Source organism: Lepisosteus platostomus, chromosome 7 (genome assembly GCF_059453375.1).
Source record: "Lepisosteus platostomus isolate fLepPlt1 chromosome 7, fLepPlt1.hap1, whole genome shotgun sequence".
NCBI lineage: Eukaryota > Metazoa > Chordata > Actinopteri > Semionotiformes > Lepisosteidae > Lepisosteus > Lepisosteus platostomus.
In genome coordinates, this window is record NC_142617.1 from 2,665,588 (window position 1) to 2,688,001 (window position 22,414).

Consider the following 22,414-nt stretch of genomic DNA (forward strand, 5'->3'; position numbering starts at 1 on the left):
GCAGATCCAGGGGTTAAGCAGTACTACACTTACAGTATAAGCCTCATGCTAAGTGTGTCACCATCTTCTATGCTGTAACATGTCCTTTGAGTAACTCACCTCTCTTCTCTAGTAATGCCATTGGGGTAATTCTACTTTTTATGTCTCTGAAGTATTTTAAATATTTTTTCAAAGTATTTCAATTCAATGACTCATAAAGTGAAAAAAAAAACACCAAATAAACGGGCACACTCTATTGAGAATGAGTGGGATAGACATGCCTGAAAACGTTCCTGTTGAACACAGGCGTTGGTGGGAAGACCTACTCTTTAATAGTAAATGAGTGCATTGTGGATCCCGAGTGTCACAATATAGTGTACAATATGGAAGCCCACTTCTTTTGGATCAGTTAGGAGAATGTATGAGGTGAGGTTTAGTGAAAGGATCGGGACTAAAGTGCTGATCGTTTGAGCAAGGGTGTGATTAAAATAGTTATAATGGTCATTCCACATAAAATAAGGGCCTTAAGATAACAAATACAATTTCTTGTATTAGGAATTTGTCTTTTCACATACCCCAGCTTCCTCTCCATGAGACACACAGACAGGGAGAGAAGCTGGGGGTCAGAGTGCAGGGTCGGCCATTTATACAGGGTTAAGGGTCTTGCTCAGGGGCCCAACGGAGTAGGATTCCTCTGCCGGCCGCGGGACAAGAACCGGCACCCTTCCAGCCACAGGCGCAGATCCTGAGCCACAGAGGCACTGCACCGCCGCTTAGTGGTTGTGGCCGTAAGTCCTGAAAGACAGTTTCAGTGGAGGGTTAGGTGTGTAGATGTCAACAGCTGAGTGCTGACACCAAGGAAACTTCACAGACCATTCAGGACCTTGCACTGCCAAGCCAGAGCTGTATGCCATCTGGCCACAGCTTGAGCCCTCTTTCAAGGCATGGGTTAATCCTCCTGTGGATGGTGTGTCCTACTTTAAATTTCTGTTCACATCAACATTATTTAATGATGGTACTGTAGATCTTCCTACAGCATGTCCACTTTTATACCTCGGAGGCTCCTTCAGGAATCTTCAGTTTGCTTTATATTCCATCTTGAAAATTCTAAACCTTTTCTAAATGGGAACAATGATACAAACATGATAATGAATTAGAAAAGAAAATCTTTAAGTGTGTAAGTGTGTACAGTATATATATACCACTTCTGCCCAGTGTAATATATATGTTTTATAGCACAGTCTGTACTGCAGGTGGGGGAAAATGATAGTCACTCAGACAAGATTATTGTTTCTTGTTCATTTTGTTAATATCAGACATCATGGGAATGCATCTCCAACCAATGCTGGGGTCAGATATAATTCATCATATAGAAAGTAGCAGGGCAAAAGACAAGGTCAAAGCTGGAGGTTATGATAGACAGGTTTTGAGAGTGCATTATCCAGGTGGACGTGTGCATCTCTGTTTTGTAAGTTTTGTAGAATCTGATCTTGGAGAACCGCTTGCATTAAGAGCTGTAAAAGTCCAAGTCTTGGTGAACTTCCGAGTTTTGCTAAGATCAGACATCAGCTGGAAATGGCTGAAAGATTTTTTTGTTGGGAAATAACTAGCCTTTGTAGCTCTTCCTGATTACACACATGGGACATGTTGCTGACAGTGGAGACCACGCTGGATTAGTAAGATAGTCATATGAAACGTTCTGGCAGCAACCTCACATTGAGTGACCTGCTGGCTTCCTCAGCCAATGAGACTTATACCAGACAGGAGACAGCTTTTTGTTTACTTAGTGAAGGAGGTCAGGAAGGATAACAGTCTTGTTTATCTGTAAAATATTAAATAGTCCTTTATATTCTGTCCCTGTGGCCTCGGGATGAATCCACACACATAAGTTTCATCATGTTTCCTTATTTTCTTTCACTGGCTTGTGCATAAAACAACAGCATGGCATTGAAAAGGAAGCAGTCTTCCCAATTCCACTTGTCATCAGATTTGATTTGCTGTCTGATGCATAAAACAATAAGGCCATATCTTCAGGGGGGATATTACTAGAATGAAAAAGAATCGTTTTGTGTTTTGAATTAAAAAAAAACAACTGCATTTCAAATAAGTCCACTTTTTTGAATTTCTATTTTGGCAGATTTCCATTGAAGTGGAAAGACCGTGATATCACTGTACACTGAACTGCATGATAAATTGGTTTTATATATTTTTATGCAAACATACATTCCAAGACTCATCTGGATACATTCTGATGGTACATTGCAGTTTGGGCTGTTCTAAACTCGAGCTCATTCAATATCCACATTTTAAATACCGTTTCTGTTACTCATGATTTACATATAGTAATTTTGTGATTTTGCTCATTGTCAGTGCATCCAAAAATAATAACTTTCTATCTGATTTTTCATGGTTTGCCAGAGTGCAGCTGCCCTTTCATGACCACCTGAGTTTCACAAAGGAAAGAAATGTCAGAGCCCTCATGGGAAATGGTTCACAGTCATTAATGCAGATGAAAAGCATTCACTGTTAAGACCTATCATCATTTTAAATCATCCAGGCACCAAAACAAAATTTCTACTGCATTAACAAAACTTCATGTGCCCATGCTAATGTTCAGGCAATGCAAATGTCTTGTATATAGAAATGTTGTTCTCTAAAATAGAATAAACCTCCTCAAATTGGGATAGAAAAAAACCTTAAAACATGTGCAGTGATTTTCAGAAATGCCATTGTGTATGTAAGAAGAATGCATTGTTCACTTCGAAGGTAGCATTCTTAGAAAAATTGGTCTTCAGCAAGGCAGGAGCATATTTTCGAGTGATGAATTAATGTTATTCATTTCTAAACCTTCAGGGCATTCAGAATATGCTACAAATATTTCTAATACACTTTAAGTTTATTAGCAGAGAGCAACTGAGAGCATACAATGTATATAATCATGGCCACTCGTTGTGCCAGCCAGATGGATTGATACTGTATTAGTAATAATCTCCTTTTAGTGGACTGTATTTTCAGCTGATTAGTGCACATGGTTAACTACTCCAGGGATGCAGATTAAAATCAAAGCTGAGGTGAGTGAAAGCCATTTCCATCTTGGGTCACACAGTTCACAGATAATGTTTAAAATAACAAGCTGTGGGGCAGCCAAGCCTGGTGATCACAAGTAGAGAGTGTGGATGCAAATGAAATGCAAGGAAAGAAAGCCCACCAGGAGCACACAGGTAGCAGACATACGGAGACAGAGATAATATGGATAGGTAATGAAGTACGCTGTTTTCAAAGCAAGCCGAGGTTTGTGTCCCAAGCATTAATAAACATGAATCTTGACTCTCGGTCCTTGGATGAAAAGGAAGCTTCCATTTTAACTAAGCCGCCTGCAGGACTTTTCATCATTGCCCAGGGTGACATTTTCAATTAGCGCTTCCTTGAAATGCTAAACTCCCCCTTAAAAAAAAATGGCTATCAAGCCCATCCAAAGCTGCAGCAACACACGTACTTCAAGGCATCCTTTTGGGTTGCTGCAAGGCATGAACAGCAAATGGATGTTGGCCTATTAAATAGTAATGAGCAACACTGAAAAGAAACAAAAGAAGTGAACTGATTAGAGTGTTCAAAAGAGAGCAATGAAGTCCTACAGCCCAACATACTGTAATATGCTTTAGCTTGATACTGTATGTCTCTGAGCACAGGACATTTTCCTGATGTGAGACCCCAGTAAAGCCAGATGTTTTGTGCAGATTTTCTCCTTCCCAGGCTTTTCTGACATTTATTTAACTAACCAATATTCACACTAAGGTCAGAAAGACTATTGAATCTTGATGGAAGTAAGCAGTGTTATTGCAGTGTATGTTGTACAGTGAAAATGTACTGAAATTGTGGTACTGAGCAGTATATCCAGTACTACACCACTGAGAGAAACATGATAGAAGCACAACAACTTAAGGAAATCTCTTAGGGTTTATTCCAATTTTCCTCAGACGGGTTTTTCCTGGATGTCTGATATTTAATTGAAATATGTGTATTTGTCTGTATTAAAAGAGGATCTTGTCTGAGATGTACTGTACAAGCACAGCAGAAAATTTCTGTTTTGCTGAAACATTTGATGAGTGTTGTTGTACAGATTAAGTCTTGCAGTTGATGGCCAGAAGATATTGCGCCACTCTGTAGTAGTACCATGTGGTTTGTGTCAAGTGTGTGTCCTCTGATACTTATGATTTGTCAAATCTTTTTTGAAGTTGAAAAAACACAGGCTCCGAGACACTCTTGATTGAATCCTGCATTTTTACATGGGGTTCCAGCTGTTATATGGAACAGCTCTCTGTAGTGGGGGTTCAGGGAGTTTGTCCATCAGGCTCAGGTCAAAGTGATCAAATTCTGCAGTCTTTTCCAAGTACCATTTGAGTGAATCACAACAGCTTGATTAAGCATGTTTGGACTAGCAGCAAATCCAGGTTCCATAAACTGTGTACCCAACATTGCTCAACTGTTTCCTCAGTCTGTTATGTTTACAGACATGTCTATTCTTTCTGGCCATGCTGTAGATTTTGGATATGACGATGAGTTCTGTAATTGTAGATAAAAATAAAAATGTCAATTTAATTTCTTTGATTGGTTTTAGATTTAAAGTAATTACTTTTATATTGTAATATTCATTTCAAACCCAAAAGTAATTTCAGTTTATTCATCCTCCATTATCCAAGTTAAACATATATTAACTTTCTATAATACACTAAGTATTTGTGTATTATAAAGTATCATAAAGTAATACACAAAGTATTTGGCTTCAAAATGGAAAGTATCTACAGTGTGACACATTAAACGTTTTATGCACATGTAATTAGATTGTCAGGGCTATATTTTGCTTTTAGTGGAGTCAAATTACTGCACTCTGGTATTTCATTTTCTCCTGAATTTGAAAACCATTTCTGCAACATGCTTTTAAAACATAATTTCCTGTCCCAGCTTGTAGTTTCCAAGAGAGTTAATAGGAACATTTCTCATACATTATATTTTCAAGAATCCTGACACCCATCGTCTTAACTGCAAGTGCAGTGTTTAATTAAACTTGATTCTTTTCCGAGTCTGAATCCCTACTGAGCTTTGTGAGTATTGCATTTTAGAAAATAATGCATTATCTTTGGTGACGTGATTGTTTTAGGAATTTAAAATGGTGTTTTTGGCCAGACACCAAGCACAGTTTTGCACTGTATTCAGCTTGGTTGATCCTTCCACTTTGTAGAAAAGGGCATGAATCCACACTGTGTGTTTCTGTGTGCATTGAACATTTTTAATGGTTTCGTGGAAATGCATTAGACTTACCTTTTATTCATGCTATTTTTAATAGTGAAAACACTTACATTTCATAAGCTTAGTAAATGTCCTATGAAGTGTATTGTAGGTACATTATTCCAATATTGAGGTTTTTATATTACCATATTATTAGAAAAAGAAAATAACATAACACATTTTTCTATCAACATGATGTTCCATGTGGAGCGATATTGGAATCTTTTGCATTGACAGGGTCTGAGTTCACAAAGGAACAGGCTGAACAGCAATTAAAATAATTAGAAAAGGTTTTCTCCGGTGGTTTTCCAGTATTTAGTTTCTATATAGTTGGACAATAACCTGTAAACAAGTAAAAAACAAACAAACATTTAGTTATGGCACTAGATGACTCCTTAGGGGCCCTATCTGAGCTGTATTTTGACAAACATTCAAAATCAAAGCACTAAATAATTCAATCTTTTAACATAGCTTCAGTCCTCAGACTTTCACTTCTTCTTCACTCTCTCACTCCCTCATAGCTCCTTTGCTCAGGTGTGGCTTCTCTGTTGACACTACTGGGAAGCCTGGGAAATGTATTTCATTGGACCTGTCTCATTCCTCCATGAGTTTCTGAAACAAAGGTTTCTTGAGTTAATGTCCTTTTACAGGCCTGCTTAGGGGACGACTACATTTCCCCCCTGTTGATGGTGCGGATATCGAAAGTGATGGGGCAGGAAACCCTGCAGCTTGTTTTTCTTGTAGATCTTTTAGAACTCCCTAGAAGTTTGGCTTCATCCAGGCAAGCATGGTGAAGTGACTTCCCAGCACGTATTTCTCCCTCTTTGTGGCCAAGCACTTTTTTTTCCCCAAAAATGTCATGCTTCCATTCCCTGGGCAATAATCTGTGGTTTACACAGAGAACTGGGTGTTCCTCACCGTCAGCAACTTGGGATGGAACCATAAACCAATATAAACTGACTTCTTTAGGGAAGTCCAGAGACACCACAGTCCTACTCCAGAACAGAGATCTTCATTCCTTACAGAAATGTTCTTTTATTGACTGCCGTTCACCAGTTCCAGATGGCATCCAGTTTCTTCTTGTGAAAGAACAATTATCTTGTTACCCCAGATAATTCCACTTATGCTAATGACTGCATTCACCACCAAACTGTTATCAAATCAGATCACTTTATTGGCCATATACAATTTCTTGCATTAGGAATTTGTCTTTTAGCATACCCCAACTTGCTCTCCATGAGACAAACAGACAGGGAGAGAAGCTTGGGGTCAGCGCAGGGTCAGCCACCCCTGGAGCAGTTGGGGTTAAGGGCCTTGCTCAGGGGCCCAACAGAGTAGGATTCCTCTACTGGCTGCAGGATTCGAACCGGCAACCTGCCAGCCACAGGCGCAGATCCTGAGCCACAGAGCCACCACTCCGCCCATGATGCTGAGGATTGATATACATTTTTCTTGATATCAAGTTTTTTGCAATGGCAGCATCTGATTATATAAAGTGGCTGGTGGACATATTTCTCTTGGTGTTGTTGGTGTTCCAACAATCTCCAAGTAGGCACAACCCATAAATTTAACCTCATAAACTTAATAAGCACTACTTAAAACAGTTTTGCCCTGGCTGCCCCAGAGGTGCACACACTTAAGCCTAGACCTAAATGTACTGTAGTTCCTGTCATTCTATATTTAAATATCGGAGGGGGAGTTAAATCTGCATTTGTTGGCAACATGATGTACAAGACAAGGTTAATTTCTCGCTGAAAAGTAGAAAGAAGAAACACTTTTTGATGTCACTCCCCTTTCTGTCTGTATATTTTTTCAGGGATTTCAGACCCAACTCCTGAAAGACATCAGAAACAAAGATTATGCTTCAACTTGGATCACACCTGCCTTCTCACCAGGAGAAACTATTTTGTTTTTAGAAGCTCTCCCCTGATCTCCCTGTGTTAAGACATTCTTACTCATCTTCTCTGTGCCTCTCCTCCATTCCTTTGTCATTTGTTCTTCCATGCTTTACATCCCTGCTATCTTCCATTGTCTCACACACCTGAAAAAGGTTCTACAGCCCAAACGTTGTATTTCTTCTTTCGACTCTTAAGCATGGAATTAACCGTTACTTGTTCCTGTGTCGTTAATCTGTTATGCCCCTGTGTTTTATCATCCATTTCTTTGCTTTCGTTTTGCTTCTTCTGATAGAGATGTTTTTGGGAATAAGGCTTTAATGAACTAATGTGTAGGAAGTGAATTTCAGCACAAAAGATAGGGAACACAAAGCAATCTGCGAGGGATAAAGTGGCAGCTGGTTACTGACCTACTCCTACCTCTGCAGTTTGTTAATGTTATCATCATGGAATGTGGTGTCCAAGGACTTGATGCATGCATAATCGGTATAATTTAATTATAGGCATTGTGCTGCATTATCTAATGAATTAGCAAGTTTTCGTAAGAAGTTAATATGGTGCTGATAGCATCAAGGCCAAACACGTGTTCATTCTCTGTAAGCACAAAGATACTGTATCAAGAAAGGCTGAATGTCATTGTCTCATTTGTAACCTTTCTTTCTCACTATCCTTTGACCTTGAACATTGAAGTAATGTACTGTTGAAATTTACAGTAATTATCTAAACATTCAGTTATGTAACAGCGACTAGAATTGCAGTGCATCGCGACTTTACATGAAATTGTTGCAAGTCAAGCGGAGGACATACGGTATTTGTCACCTTGTCAGTTTGTTTATCATCCAGGTTTATGAGAGTATCTTTATAACAGAGATCTTAAAATCTATAGTTTTATTTTATTTGCTTTTTGGTTGTATTTTCTAACCTTTAATATGACTAATAACAGCAGCTTATCATAATTTCACCTAACAGACTTTGTATTTATTACTGAGACACTGTCTTGGTTTTATATTAAAAACACTTATTTTTGATGCTCTGATGCAGGGGCAGAAAACAATATTCTCCTTCCATATATTGTTTTACCTCCCTGTGGATCTTCTGTTTAGAAAAGGTCATCTTCTAGGCTGTCTTACGGTACATTGTGCTGTGTTTGAAAAAAAAAACGTATTTTTATGACTTTGGTTGCCTTGGTTTCTAAGGTACTGTACCAGCATTATGGCAACATTTTTGTGACCGGAACCTTTCAATAGTACCCTTCTTTCTTTATATAATGCATACTTGTCCATCTCCATCCTCAGAAGCTGTCACCACCTCAAAAGAGAAAGACACTTGTTATTTTCCTGAATTGGAGTTGGAATAGAAATAGGAAAAATAGGAATCTTAATCAGTCCCCTTACGTAGGATTCTATCACAGCTACAATCAGTTTAACTGTGCATTTAAACACATCCGTTCCTGATGAAACTGCTTTAGGTTTAGGTAGTTCTTCACCTTCTGCTGTGAAAGTAACAGACCATTATTAGAATTCAGTACTACTTCAGATTAATAATTGTCCTGAATCAATTTATCTTGCTGCCCAGCGTACATAAAGGATATTCCTTTATATGAGTGCATTTACTCCTTTGAATTCACATGCTCACTGTCCCCATTTATCTCCAAACCTATATTTTACATCTCTATATCTATATTCAACATGAATATATCTTTTAAAATAGATGCTGTTTGTAGCATTTGATTTTTCAGTGACACTTTTGAATGAAATCTTTTGAAGTGAAGTATTTTAAAACAATATAGTTTTTCTTTCATTTGCTTACATCCCATCTTGCAGTACAGGAGAGACCATGTAAAGAGCTAAATTTAAGGTTTACCTTCAAATCTTCCTTGTATAGTCAAGAACAAACATCATTCACTGGAGTTATTGCTGTATTATTGGCACAGAGCTGTAACCTTTTTCAAAGTTTTCCACTCAATACTGTTGTACATAATCTATCACATTTGTCACATACTCTAATTTTAGTCATATACGGTAATCTTATTTAAGTATATTAATTGGTCTCAGTGAATGGTACAAGTTTAGACTTTCAGCTCAATACAGAAGTAGAAGTTTTTTTATCTGTAGTTGTGAGAGGACAACAGGATCTGGAGTGTTAGTTGAACGGTTAATCCACCAGAGGGCGCTGGTGAGACACACCAGATATACATAGGAATGCATAATAACACATAGGTACGAGGGTACTAAAGAACTCGGATCATGGCTTTGAAGCCAAACTCACCAGGCAATAGGGTTAAGGGAGAAATCAGTCCAGGGCAACTCAGGGGTGTCAGACCTTTGCTGTCAGGGTTGTCAGCAAGAGACAGAGGTCATGGGGAGTCTCCTGCAGTCTGCTCACCAGGAGCTAGACCAAACCAGCTCTCCCAGTGAGACGCTGGGTAGATGAGACTGTCCTCAGTCATGGGGACAATGACACAAGTTTCCACCTAAATCCTGGGTTACACAACAATCCTGGAGGGGATTGAGCTACGCTATAGGCAGCCTACTCCAGGGAGAGAGTAGGGTCTGTCTGAGAGACAAATGACTAGCGATGAGGCATCTCTAAGCGTCCGATCTGGTTGGGAGAGACACAGGGAGCTTCAGGGGGAAGTTCTGTCTCATGGGGAGACAGGACTGTAGTGGAAAACGGTTAAAGTCCCAGGTTAGGAGAAAGCAGGCTAGGAGTAGGGGACTTCGAGACACAGAAGGTTCAGGTTACCGAGAGCAAGGGAAGCTGTCATCGGAGTAGATCGGCCTTGGTTGTGTCCGTTCGCCAGTAGACAGAAGACGGTTGTGGAGTGAGACCGGCCAAACGGAATCCAACCATATGGGCTGCTTGCCACCTCTACTCGAAACACAGGCAGCTTCTCGGTTAAAAGGTTACAGCCTGGATTAATGTGGCTAATTTCGCCACACTCGGCTACCACAGTAGTGAAATCCTCCTCACGTTGTAAACAGAACTATTTCAGTGATGTCTGTTAAAATTGTGATGTACATTTGGCCGAGACACAAGACTGGCACGTACGGCACCAGACCATTTGAAATTTTTTTGGGACATGAAAGCCATATGTAATCATATACAGTGAATTATCCCCCAAACTCTTCTGGCAGGCTGTTCTAAGAAAGAACACATCACAGGATACCAAAGAATTGCAGTTGATTTGAAATGCCATAGAAACTGTAGATAAGCCCATAAGCATAATACTGTTTTATACACCAGTGTTTAGGAAGAAAAAAAAGACAGTGAGCTCAACTGAGCTCAACATTTAAAAAGAATTTGAACAGTGGCACGTATACAAAATCTGCCAAATGTATGTGGTCCCAAGTGAATGTCAGAATGTTAACCGTTTGAATTATGAAATTCAAACTTGCTGGATCATTTTTTGTAAATGAATTCGCATTCATCCCCCCCCCCCCCCCACCCAGGCTTAAGTTCCAGAAATGATATTCTGTATTCCCTCTGCATACCCCTTTCTGCTCAGTTTAAAACCAGCATACTGCTAGTTTTAAGTATCTGCAGAAATTAAACTGAAGTTCCCATGTTAAAGCCTACTATGGCGAAGCATGATAAAAACACAAAGCATGAAAGCCTGTTTAAAGCGTCGTTGAAAGAGAACTAAGCCATTGCAAGGGCATGGTATGTGCATGGTGCATGGTAGAAGATGGAAAATCAACAGGAAGGTCCTGCGTGAACATACAATAGTGAACATTCAGAAAGGCTGACCTAAAATACCCTCTCTCTTCCATCCCCATGCCCCAGCTCTTTCCACAACCTTTATTGTTCATTACGAATGATCTGCAATGGTGCTGTATTCACCACTTTTCCTCATGTGCTTGTCCTGTTTGCTGCAGGTTGTGTGAAGTCATTAGAGGTGACAGTGAGTCAGAGGAGCGTGCAGGTGGCCAGGGGACAGACGGCCATCTTGCCCTGCACCTTCACCACCAGCGCAGCACTCAACAGCCTCAACATCATTTGGATGGTCACGCCACTGTCAAACGCCAATCATCCAGAGCAGGTACTGTCCGCACCGACTGTACCTGTGTCAGTCTGTGACACAGAGGTTTCTGGCTTAGTTGAGAAACACATTTGCAGATAATAACAAAATAGGAGGATCAGCAAATGCAGCAAAAGCAGCAAACCAAAGTAAAAAAGATTTAGATAAAAGTCAAGGCTGGGCAAATGCTTGGCAGATCATGTTTAACGTAAACACATCCGGCATACTATGTGGAGGTAGCAAAAAAAAACTAGGAAAGCAAAATGGGAAATGCCAAACTTGAAGAGTCTGCTTATGAAAATCACTCAGGTGGTTACGTTGACACATCATTTCTGGACAATGTGTGGAAAGAAAAAAAAGACAAAAGGATATAGAGTTAAAAATCTAAAATGTAAATTCAGGAATGTTATGTTAAAATTGTAAAATACTCCTTTGAGGAAATGGTACAGTACGTAAGTTGAGATCCATGGATCACTTACTTACTACCAAATGGGCTAGGTGCTTCTTTTTCCTCTGATTTGTAGAAAAAGACATATATGAATAAGTAAATGCTGCTCTGGAATCGGCATGGCACTACACAGATGTTGTAATCAGTGACGAGCTCATCCCATTTCTCTAATGATGGCTATTGGAATGCATTTGTATGTGGGTTTCATAACTTTGCTTGAAATCAGATAGAGTTGGCACACACCTCTTTATTTATGGATCATTTTGAACAAATAACATACTCTGAATTTAGAAAACTCTAGCTCAAGACTGCCTGTAGTTCGATTTAAAATGTAATCTTCTTTGAATTGATTTCAAGCGGGTAAGAAAATGACAGAAAGGAAACAGGCCAGAAGCATGGCATCTTCAGCCCAGCCCTTCAGTTGAGTGTAGTAAAAAAGCTTGGAAAATTTACTGTCATATCTGATTCCCCATCTAAAGTAGTAATTTATATTTCCGTATCTATATAACCATTATTCTAATCAACTAATATGCATGAATTTGTAATTCTGTCTGACTATTAAAAACATTGATTTGGAAGAGCAATCCACATTGAAACAATTGCACTTGACAGATCAATGAATAAAGAAGCAGGAACGGAATGGTTAAATAAGGCCCATCATCACCTGGCAGTCAGAATCAGCACACACATTCTCTGTGCTGTTATCTTTGTCGGCCCAGCTTGAAGTAACCCTCCCACTCACCTGCCTCATACGCTGTTAACCTGATCCACGTAATGAAACAATCTTCCGCACTAATTAATCTGCATCCGTTAGAGGCTCTTCCACAGCTGTTGTGAAAAAAGGAGAGACCTGCAGATCTCAGAGCAAAGCCGAGTCATTGGCTGCTGTCAGCAGATGAGTGCTTCTGTAAACATTCACTTGACAGACAGTACAGTAGAGTCTGTTTTTGGCTGTGGGTAGGAAACTTTATGTCCGGATGGCTCTTGTACAATGAGCTTTTCCGTCCCCTTTGTCTGCTTTGCTGTCTCCATGGAGTACAGGTGCACAACATGCGGTCTCTGTGGCTATCCTTGGGTTTGAGATAGGAAAGAGACACACCACGTGATCACATATATGCTTGTTATATTGCTGGAAATGAAGCTGGTTTCTCTTCTCTCAAGCTCAGGCTGGTTTTGGGTGCACTGTTGAGTAGTATAAACACACATCAGTATTTTTCTGAAAATTCTGACTGTAAACAATGTGTGTTTATAGTGTTTTACTGAGTTATCATTTGAACATTAGAAAAGTATTATTTTTACCCTCATCTTTATTATTGTTCAAATATCCATCTGAAACAAGCCTGATAGAGACAAACAGCACCTTGTGACTAAAATATTAGTCAACAGTGTAAACTTAGCAAGTTTGTTTGATGGACCAAATACATTTTATTTCAGGCTCACGGGTTTTGGTTCTGTTTGTGATGCGTATCTGTTTGAACTTTCTCTAACTGACCTTGCTGAAGTCGCCAAGCATATACAGTATCTTGGTTTTGTTTAAGCATATGGTTTTCGTTATTTCAAGATTACGGATTTGGCTGCAAATATTAACACAACAGATTGTTTAGTTTTCAAATTTGTTTTGAGTGCGATCCTAGCAGAGCAGGAAGCAAAACTCTGAGATAATGGGCTGCCATCATCGCACGGCATCTGACTCTGGCTCTTCTCTTTTTGCTTTGGAGAAAAGTTAATCCCATGTCTCTCACTGTAGGGGCTGGTGTTATACATTGGCAGTCATGTTAAAGACTAACTCTGGAGTTACCTAACATTAACTAACTCTGGAGTTTTCAATAACAGAGACATAAAGGAAACAACAATATGCTCTATTAGTGCAGAGGTCTCCAGCCCTGGTCCTGGAAAGATAGGTAACTACAGTAGGGGACCTTTAAATGGTGTTTTTTCTAAAAGCCGGAAACAATTTAACGTTTAATTTAATTAAACAGGTGGTAAGTAATTTTGAAATTATTTGGAACAAAAATCAGAATATCCTTTAAGTAGGTAGCTGTGTCAGCATGTGAGGGCTGCAAAGGAACAAGTAAAGGTTTAGTCCATACTGAAAAGAGAAGAAAAGAAACATAACGTTTCGGCTGTGGAGTTTTCTTCGAGTGACATAGCCGAAAGACTGCACAAAGGCTCCACAGCTGAAATGTTTTGTTTCTTTTCTTCTCTTTTCAGCATGGAATAAACATTTACTTGTTCCTTTGCGTTATATCCTTCAGCCCTCAAGGACCAATGCTGCTTCTATTGAAACATTACTTGCTTAATTGAATTAAATTGGTTAAACAAGTGTTCCTAATCTCTAGAGGACAGGTGATTTAAGGAGAACTATAAGATTAACTGGATTGAGACTCTCCATGACATTCCTTAGAGACTCCTGTACTACAGGGTCTCTTCGCATCCACATGAAGACATGAGACTGGCATGTGAGAGACTGTGCAATAAGAGAATTGGTATGGTGATAGTAGGTACTTGTCTCCATTTCTTCCACAAAAATGCTATCAGCCTCTAATCAACATTTTGCAGTGCTTTTCCCTTTTAACTTTGTGAAGGTTATCTCACGTTTGTTTCTCATTCAAAATGGGCACTATTCCCTTCATATTTTCAGCTTGAAAGTGTTTTAACTTCCATAAAACACATTATTCCTTCAGAGTTTCAGACAGTAATTATGTCTCTGGTCTATCAAAATAATGAAACTAATTCAAAGCACAGTTTTGTACAGTGCGAGGCATGTGAATATCCACACTTCCAATCACATTTATCACATTAATCAGATGAATGCTGAAATTGCATTGTTTGCAATTAATAATTCTTTACTTTTACAACACAGAGAGCCATATAAAAAAATATAAGATATTTATATATATAATATAAGATATCTCAAAGCTGTCCTGTGATCGTTGGCCATTTTTGCACACAGGAAATATACATGCACAATAAATAAACTCACTCACAGTACATAGTGTAAGCTGTGGATTTTTCAATCAAAAGAACAGAGAGGGCAAACAGTGAGCAACTGACAGACAGTGCCTGGTAAGTAACTGAGTGAGACTGATAGTATCTACATAAAGCATTATAACCACACCATGCCTTTTTCAATTAATGCCATAAGAAAAATAATAGAATGGTAGAGAGACTGCTGGATACTCCATCATCCTTAGTAAGACTCATAGTGCCTTTTTTAAACTCCCCTGCTGAGACAATAACGGCACAATATGCTTCATGTCATGGTTAGCAATTCAGTCATTACTTCACAAAGGATATGAAAACATATTAACAATTATAATAACATCATTATAGTACAAATACTGTACATTTAAGATGCTTTTTCCACCAAAATTTAATAATAATAATAATAATAATAATAATACACTTTATTTTATATAGCACCTTTAAAAGTGGCTTTACAGGATGACAACAACAATAAAAACAATACACAAGATAAAACACAATTACAACACACAGAGGAGACCGTGGATGGTGGTACTGAGAAAAGCAAAGGGGTGAAGAATGGAACCAGTTAAGTAAAGGCTTTTCTGAAGAAGAGGGTTTTGAGTCTGGATTTGAAGGAGTTTAGAGAAGGTGACTCTCTGATATCCTTGGTGAGAGAGTTTCAAGGGCAACCCCTTGGGGGCAAAATAATAATACAGAGGTGTTGCCTATGCTTATTAAAATATTTTGCTTCATGTTAGTTCTGATCTCCTGCAAAGAATGTGAAGTACAGTAATAAGAATTTGCTTACCATTTGCTGATAGGGATATGTTGATTCTCCAATCCTAATTTCTCACTTTTGCTGTTATATACCTAATGCTGTTACTAAGTATAACTAATCGATAGTTATCCACATCTGTTTTATAGTCATTTGTAGCCTGGTATTTCCATATTTCAAGAATTGCCTCCATATCCTATCCCTTTCTTGTGTGGTAATGTTCCCTCCCCCTCTAGTGGTGGGTGAAACACATTGCACTGAGAAATGACTTCAAAACTGAATCAAGCGTCTCTCTCCTTTAACAGAAGATTAAAAATTGATTTTTAAAATGTATCAAATATAAAAAAAAATAATTCTCCCACAGCTGGGTCTACCCTGAGTAAATTGAGGACCTCATCCTTTGTTTTATGAAGGAGACTCTTATCTTTGATGTGCACAGGATGTGCTTCTGAAAGTCTTTTCTTTGAGAACAGAATCTTTTTCTTTCTTTAGTCTTTAAAAAAAACAAATGCATTCGTAACATCCTCAAGGGAAGCAATTCAATCAACTATATGTTTGTCTGCTCTTTTGTAGTGCAATCAGTAAAATTTGGAGAAAGGTTATCTTTAGAAAGATCAATGGAGAATGTCAAGTGGTCAGATACCTGGACTCCACCATCTGTATCTATGATTAATTTATCATATTTTAGTGCTTTTATGTTTTTTTAGTGTTTGACACATTATTAACAATATTAGTACAATATTAACACCACTAGTAAGTTGTATTATTTTAGTCTTCAGGATATTTTTTGCATATATTATCACATTCTGAGTCATCTAGAACCCTATACATACAGTAAATATGAAAATTTGTTGCCTGCCAAAGTCTGACTGTGGCAAACCAAACAGAATCTGATTGCGTGTGTCTGCTCTGCCACCCAGAGTTTACCTCCCTCAGTAATCATTTGTAGCCATCAAGTGCAATCATTTTTTAGGGCAGAAAAGTCCACATCGACCTGCTGTTGCTCAATGAGTTTCCCGACTTTTTGTTTCCCCTATTACTCACTAAATACAGGGCCAGCAGTGGCAGGATACACCCTGGACGAGTGACGCCAGTCCGTCGCAGGTCTTCAGAGTTCAGCTGGTGTATTTTTGAATCACTCGAGAGTAGGCCAAGGAATGTGAAAAGGGGAAAAAAGCAGTTGGGGAAGGGGAAATTAGAAAATATACAGCAATGGTTTGTTTCGGTCTTTACTATTTATTGGATATGAGGCTCGAGAAAGATGTACATCTGTTGAAAAGTCAATATTGTATTGTAAGAGGATTTTTATTTGTGTTTTATTGTGCGGCCTGGATTGATGGTTTTTTTTTCTGTTCTAGGGCTGCGATCGTTTTAGTTTCATTTGCGTTGCATTTTTGTAGCATTTGTAATATTTCTCATTCTGGAGTCATGTCAGGTGTCCCAGACGAAAGGACCCAGGCTAATGTTTTTCCCGTCTTCGCAGGTGATCCTCTACCAGGGTGGGCAGGTGTTCAGCTTAGCCGCCCAGTTCAATGGGCGAGTGGGCTTCGTCTTCACCATGCCCAGCACAAGTGCCTCCATCTTCATCAACAACACCCAGCTGTCTGACACGGGAACGTACCAGTGCCTGGTCAACAACCTGCCTGACAGAGGAGGCCGGAACATCGGCGTCATCGGACTCACAGTGCTAGGTGACTTCTGAGCATGTGGACTTAGACTGCATGTCTTGAAGATGTGTGTCCAGTGATGTAATTGTTATTTTTCTTTCTCTGCGAGTTAGCGAAGGTTTTGCTTTATCTCACATTTTAACGGACAGTCCCTGGCCAGGTAGCCATCGTTCTGTCTGGGTGCTCCTGAACCCCAGCGTTTCTAAGTTTCTGAAGGTAAAGCCTTTTGGATCTGTCCACATGAACCTCAAGAAAATGATGCCCTACAGTGTGTTCGACCATTAAGATGAGGTCAGAATTCCTTTCAAAATGCAACCCCCTGGCCCAAGAGAATTCAGATGGGAAAAGAAAATATGAAATTTACTGAAAGCAGCATAGAACTAGACACTTCTAAAGTTTTTACATTGTCATTGTGAACAAACTCATTGCGTTCCAGTTGTGGTTTAAGAATTAAAACGCAACAAGTGGAGGTGAACCCGGAGATTCTCGGGACAGTGGTGCTGTGCTGAACACATGAGCAAAAGGTGCTCTCAATCTATTTAAGCCCACTGTGATTGACGTAACAAATTTGCTGGAGCTACTCTACAGATTCTGTGCAACCCTTCCTTGCCAATGTGTCACGAGATACACTTGGTGTATTCTGTCTACATTTTTATCAAATTCAGTTTCCGTGGCTTTCCTTTGGATTGTTTCTGCCAAAACCAATTAAAGTCTTGCTTGCATTCCGGCGCATTTTAATGGGCTCTGAAAATATCCCGACAAGGTGTGATGTCACAGTGTCTTCCTGTCCCACCCACAGTGCCCCCCTCCATCCCCACATGCCGAATCCAGGGCAGCCCGGACCTCGGCAGCGACATCATGCTGGTGTGCGGTTCTGAGGAGGGCATCCCCACTCCGACCTATTCCTGGGAAAAACTCGAGTCTGTCCCAAAGCTACCTTCCACGGCCATGCAAGGTATACAATTCCAGTCTGCGGGAGTGCCGTTTTGCCCTACATTTGCTGGTAAATGAAGTGTAGCTGGAGTGGTATGAGTAACTGTGGACGTGCCCTCCCCGCCAGTAGAGTTGTTAGGATGCCTCCAGTAGTGTAGATGTGTTTCTGTCAGCATCTTAGCTGTCTTAGCTTTTCTCCTTTTCATGTTTGCACTTTGCAGTTTGCCATTTATTCTGCTACCTTTAATACTAGGATGGCTTTCTACTGCAGTTACAGAACAGTGATGCTCATGATTTTACTAGATTTCTCGGGAGTACAAATAAAAGCAAAACCCCCTTTGATATTTTGAGAAGCTGAATGGTGAAGGGTGTTTTCAGTTGTATGTGGAATTGTATCTTTTTTGGCTTTGACTACCTGCTTTAACAGGATTGCTGTGATGTTCATGACAGCGTATTTTTCTCTGCTGTTTTTATTGCATAACATCTTGTTGAAATCCTTTCTAAGTTTTCTTGCTTTATCCAAGTTAGCCAGATACATTAATGGCATCAATATTAATTTTAGTCATGTATGCCTGCAGGCACAAAGTTCCGCTAGTAGCCTTGTCTTAAAGGTAGCAGCATAATGATCTTGTTAAAGGGGAACTGCAGTCCCAATTTCTCAGTTATTAAATCTCGGTAACACAAATTTATAAATTCATTGACATTATAGAACATTTTACAAATTTCGAATTAAGCACAAACTCCAGAACTTTGTAAAAGTATTTTAAGTCTCCATGTTGTCACAAACTCACATTCGAGTTTCCACGAACTGCAACGTGATGCAGTTCTTCCTGCTCGCTAGTCACTGCGATGACTAATGCAATGTGATGTGCGAGCAAATAAGTAGAAAATGTGCAGCAGACATTTCACTGCAGATATGTTCCAATGTGATCTTCATGCGGTGTTAACAAGTAGTATATTTTGGCAAACATGTCTCAAAATCGAGAGAAATATTTATATTGGATTAAAAGTGATGTATTCACAAGCCTGCTTCTTTACAATGAAATAAGGCTGTTTCATGTCATCAGAAGTTTTGTTGCCTCGTTCTGAATCACAGAACATGGCCCTATGCGACCTGGAAATTTTCGGACAAATTGGAGGTTTTACAAGTTACTGGGCACATTTTACGTTTATTGTGTTTTGAAATGCCCTCATTAATGCTGATTCTTTAATGTAAAAATATTGTACAGTTCCCCTTTAATTCGACATTTTATTTAGAATGAGCTAGTTTTCACACCCGTCTTATCGTTAATGTGAAGTTAATGTGGAGTTGCATTGAGGCCATTTATCTAATTATATAAGTAATTAAAACAAAAACCTTATGAATCCTAGGATATAACCACTTGATTTGTTTCTGACATCTGTACTCAGTTGTTTTAGCAAAACATCAGATTGACAGTAAATGAAACACATTTTCTTTCCTCCTACACTATGACATGTACAAGGTATAAAACATTTTCCATTTTTGCCATGTCAGAAATATTTTAGGAAGTGTTTATCGACCAGTTATTTTTTACAAAAACTGTCGTTCAAAAAATAATGATTGATAAAGAACCTAAGTCATTTTTTTTATACGAACTGGTAGGTGTTATACTTCTGCACTCCAGTTTTAACTTGTTAACTTGCTCAGCAACAGAGTATTAAATAAGTTACTCAGAAATACTGGACCATTTTGTTTGTTTGTTTGTTTGTTTGTTTGTTTGTTTGTTTGTTTGTTGCGTGTGTCCTATTTGTGTTGAACAGCTTGAGTACAAAGACTCTGACTCTAATCGGCTTGCTTTGTTCCCAGATCAGATGCAAGGTACAGTAATGTTACGGAACATCAGCACAGCCAATTCGGGAATATACCAGTGTACCGCATCTAACTCCATCGGGAAGAGCACCTGTCTCCTTAACCTGCAGGTCATAGCACGTAAGTGTGTAAATCTGTGTGTAAACTTTCACTCATTAGGCTCTTCACATATCTTTCTCAGAATTCATAGTGCAATCTTATCACCATTGATTGTCAGTTCATTGTTGTTGATTTTTGTGTCAGATTAGTCAAGAAAACACATTTTGGACCAGATGTACTGAGAAATCTGCAGTATAAATCTACAGCAGCTTGTGGTGGTATTGTCACAGCTGACAAAGTCAATATTGTGTCACTTGTACGAAGAGTAATTTGTAGAGAATTAAAAAGAGAAAAAAAGAAACACAATGTTTAGGCTGTGGAGCCTTCTTCATGTGTATTTCTTTTCTTCTCTTTTCAGCAGAAAAGAGAAGTAAAGACTTGTTCTTTTGTTCCTTTGCTCTTGTTCTTGTACTTGTTCCTTTGAAGCCTACGCATGCTGATGCAGCTCCCTACTTGAAATACCAAGAGTAAATAGTTTAATGAGCAGAACCGCAACATACTAATTTAATTGTGGAATGTCTTATACTGGCCAGCTGAAAGAACTGAACCCAAAATATAAAAATAGCATTGCAATTCCCCTTTAATTAGAAATTATATTTAGAATGGGCTAGATTTCACGCCTGTCTTATCATTAATGTGAAGTTGCAGTGAGGTTATTTGTCTAACTACATAACTTTTGTCACACCATGACGTCATAGAGATAAATCTTAAGTCCACGAAACCTGAAGCAGTCAATTATCCGAGAGACACAAGTTCATTATGGTTGCAAACTGAAATACTGTAACCATTATCAATCAGAGGGACTATGTGAATACTTTCCATCAATTCTCAACACACAGACAGGAAAGCACAGCACCCACATCTTTTACCACACAGTAACTGTTGTTTATGTTTTGGCCCAAGCAAGGTTGTTGTTTTTTTTCACTTGCTGTCAGTCAGTCCTTCCTGTCAACCCACGGCACACAGAAAATTAGTTTTTTGTCATTTTGTTTGATTTTAATGCCAGATGGCTTAATTTCCATCTTCTCTTCCACCGACGCATGAAAATTACATTGTAAGCAAACTGTTAATGTGATTTTAGCTGTGCATTTTAAAAATCTCGGGATCTCACTCTCATCACTAGTTATGGTGAGGTGCACTCCGTATTCTGACAATTTCCTAAACTACTTGGATGAACATGGTGCTTGTCAGAAATAAGACCCATCTGAATACTGTCATATTGTGAGCAACATGCATGAAATCTAACCAATGCCCGGCTATATTAACAGACAGACTCCTGAACAAAGCCAGGGGGTAACGAAATGTAGCTCCTTCTGTTCCAGTAACGACACAGACCAGTAGCTTGAGGGGACTATTCACATGACTTGCATCAGAATTATAATCAAGGGATAGATTGGGACCAGGAGCGGAAACTGCTGACCTCTCGTTGGAAACCAATGGTTTATTAAGTGTGCTGGAGGGGTTATGTCCAAACTTGGCCCACAATGATAGACTGCCACAGCCTGGAAACATTTCATTTTTTATTTTAGACATCATCATGCACAACTGGGATTTACTGAATTCATAATGGAAGAAATGCTTTTTTTTCCAAAGGTTGTGTTAGTACAAAGGAATAATCTATGTATTCTCTAAATCTACCAGGCCTGACTTTCTGCTTTTTTATATTCTCCCATCTTGATGCTTTTACGACACAAACGTTGTACTGAAAAACTGGTCTACAAAAATCTAGGGAATGAAATAACAGCCAGAACACAACAGCAGTCCCTGTGCTGTACCAGGTTCTGAGTAGAAAGACTTCAAGTAACCTGATGAGAAAGAAATACTGCATAGATTTTGCTTGAAGAAGGAAAAGCCTATAATATTAAAGACTTCATTACAACGTACCTTTCTGTTTGACTAAGGGATAGGTGTAAAGCATACAGTAGGTTACAGTATAAGGTGCCTAACATGGTTTGCCATTCTCTCTCCCTGCCTCCCAGCCCAGCCTCAGAGTGTGGGACTGATCGCTGGCACCATTGCCACAGGCGTCCTGGCTGTCATTATCTGTGTGCTGCTAGTTGTGGTTGCACTGTTCTACTGGAAAAACAAGAACAAATACGAAGAAGATGAAATCCCTAATGAGATCAGGTGGGGGCATTGATAGACCGTTCTTAACAATGAGTCAGTTAGTTACGATTACTTATTCAATGATCTTAGACTTGTGGCATTTTATTTATATATATATATTTTAAACACTGTATTTATGTGATAAACATCGTGTCCATGAACTAGTTTTCAAACACTGCTTTCAGTGACATTCTTGTTTGTAAAATAGTCTTGTTTCACAACTTAATTTAATCAGAAAACAAATCAAAGATCTGGTTACAGAAGAGAAAAGGGGAGGATGTTGTAGCAACCAATAAATTCAAAAGAATCTATTAAACTTTTCATATGCATTAGATCAACATCAATCACTAATAATCAACATCAATCACTCATAACCCATCTTCTTCTAACTAAAATGTTTGAAAATT

The 22,414-nt window shown here is 39.0% G+C and overlaps 1 protein-coding gene across 1 annotated transcript in view; it reads left to right on the top strand.

The window, feature by feature from the left end:
* Positions 1–22,414, top strand: part of igsf11 (immunoglobulin superfamily member 11) — an 82,900-nt gene that overhangs the window by 53,045 nt on the left and 7,441 nt on the right. Inside the window, exons 2-6 of the mRNA XM_088638496.1 lie at positions 11,039–11,202; positions 16,855–17,062; positions 17,838–17,993; positions 19,800–19,922; positions 21,881–22,028. Of these exons, the coding sequence (XP_088494622.1) occupies positions 11,039–11,202; positions 16,855–17,062; positions 17,838–17,993; positions 19,800–19,922; positions 21,881–22,028 (799 nt within the window). The remainder of the gene's footprint in view (positions 1–11,038; positions 11,203–16,854; positions 17,063–17,837; positions 17,994–19,799; positions 19,923–21,880; positions 22,029–22,414) is intronic.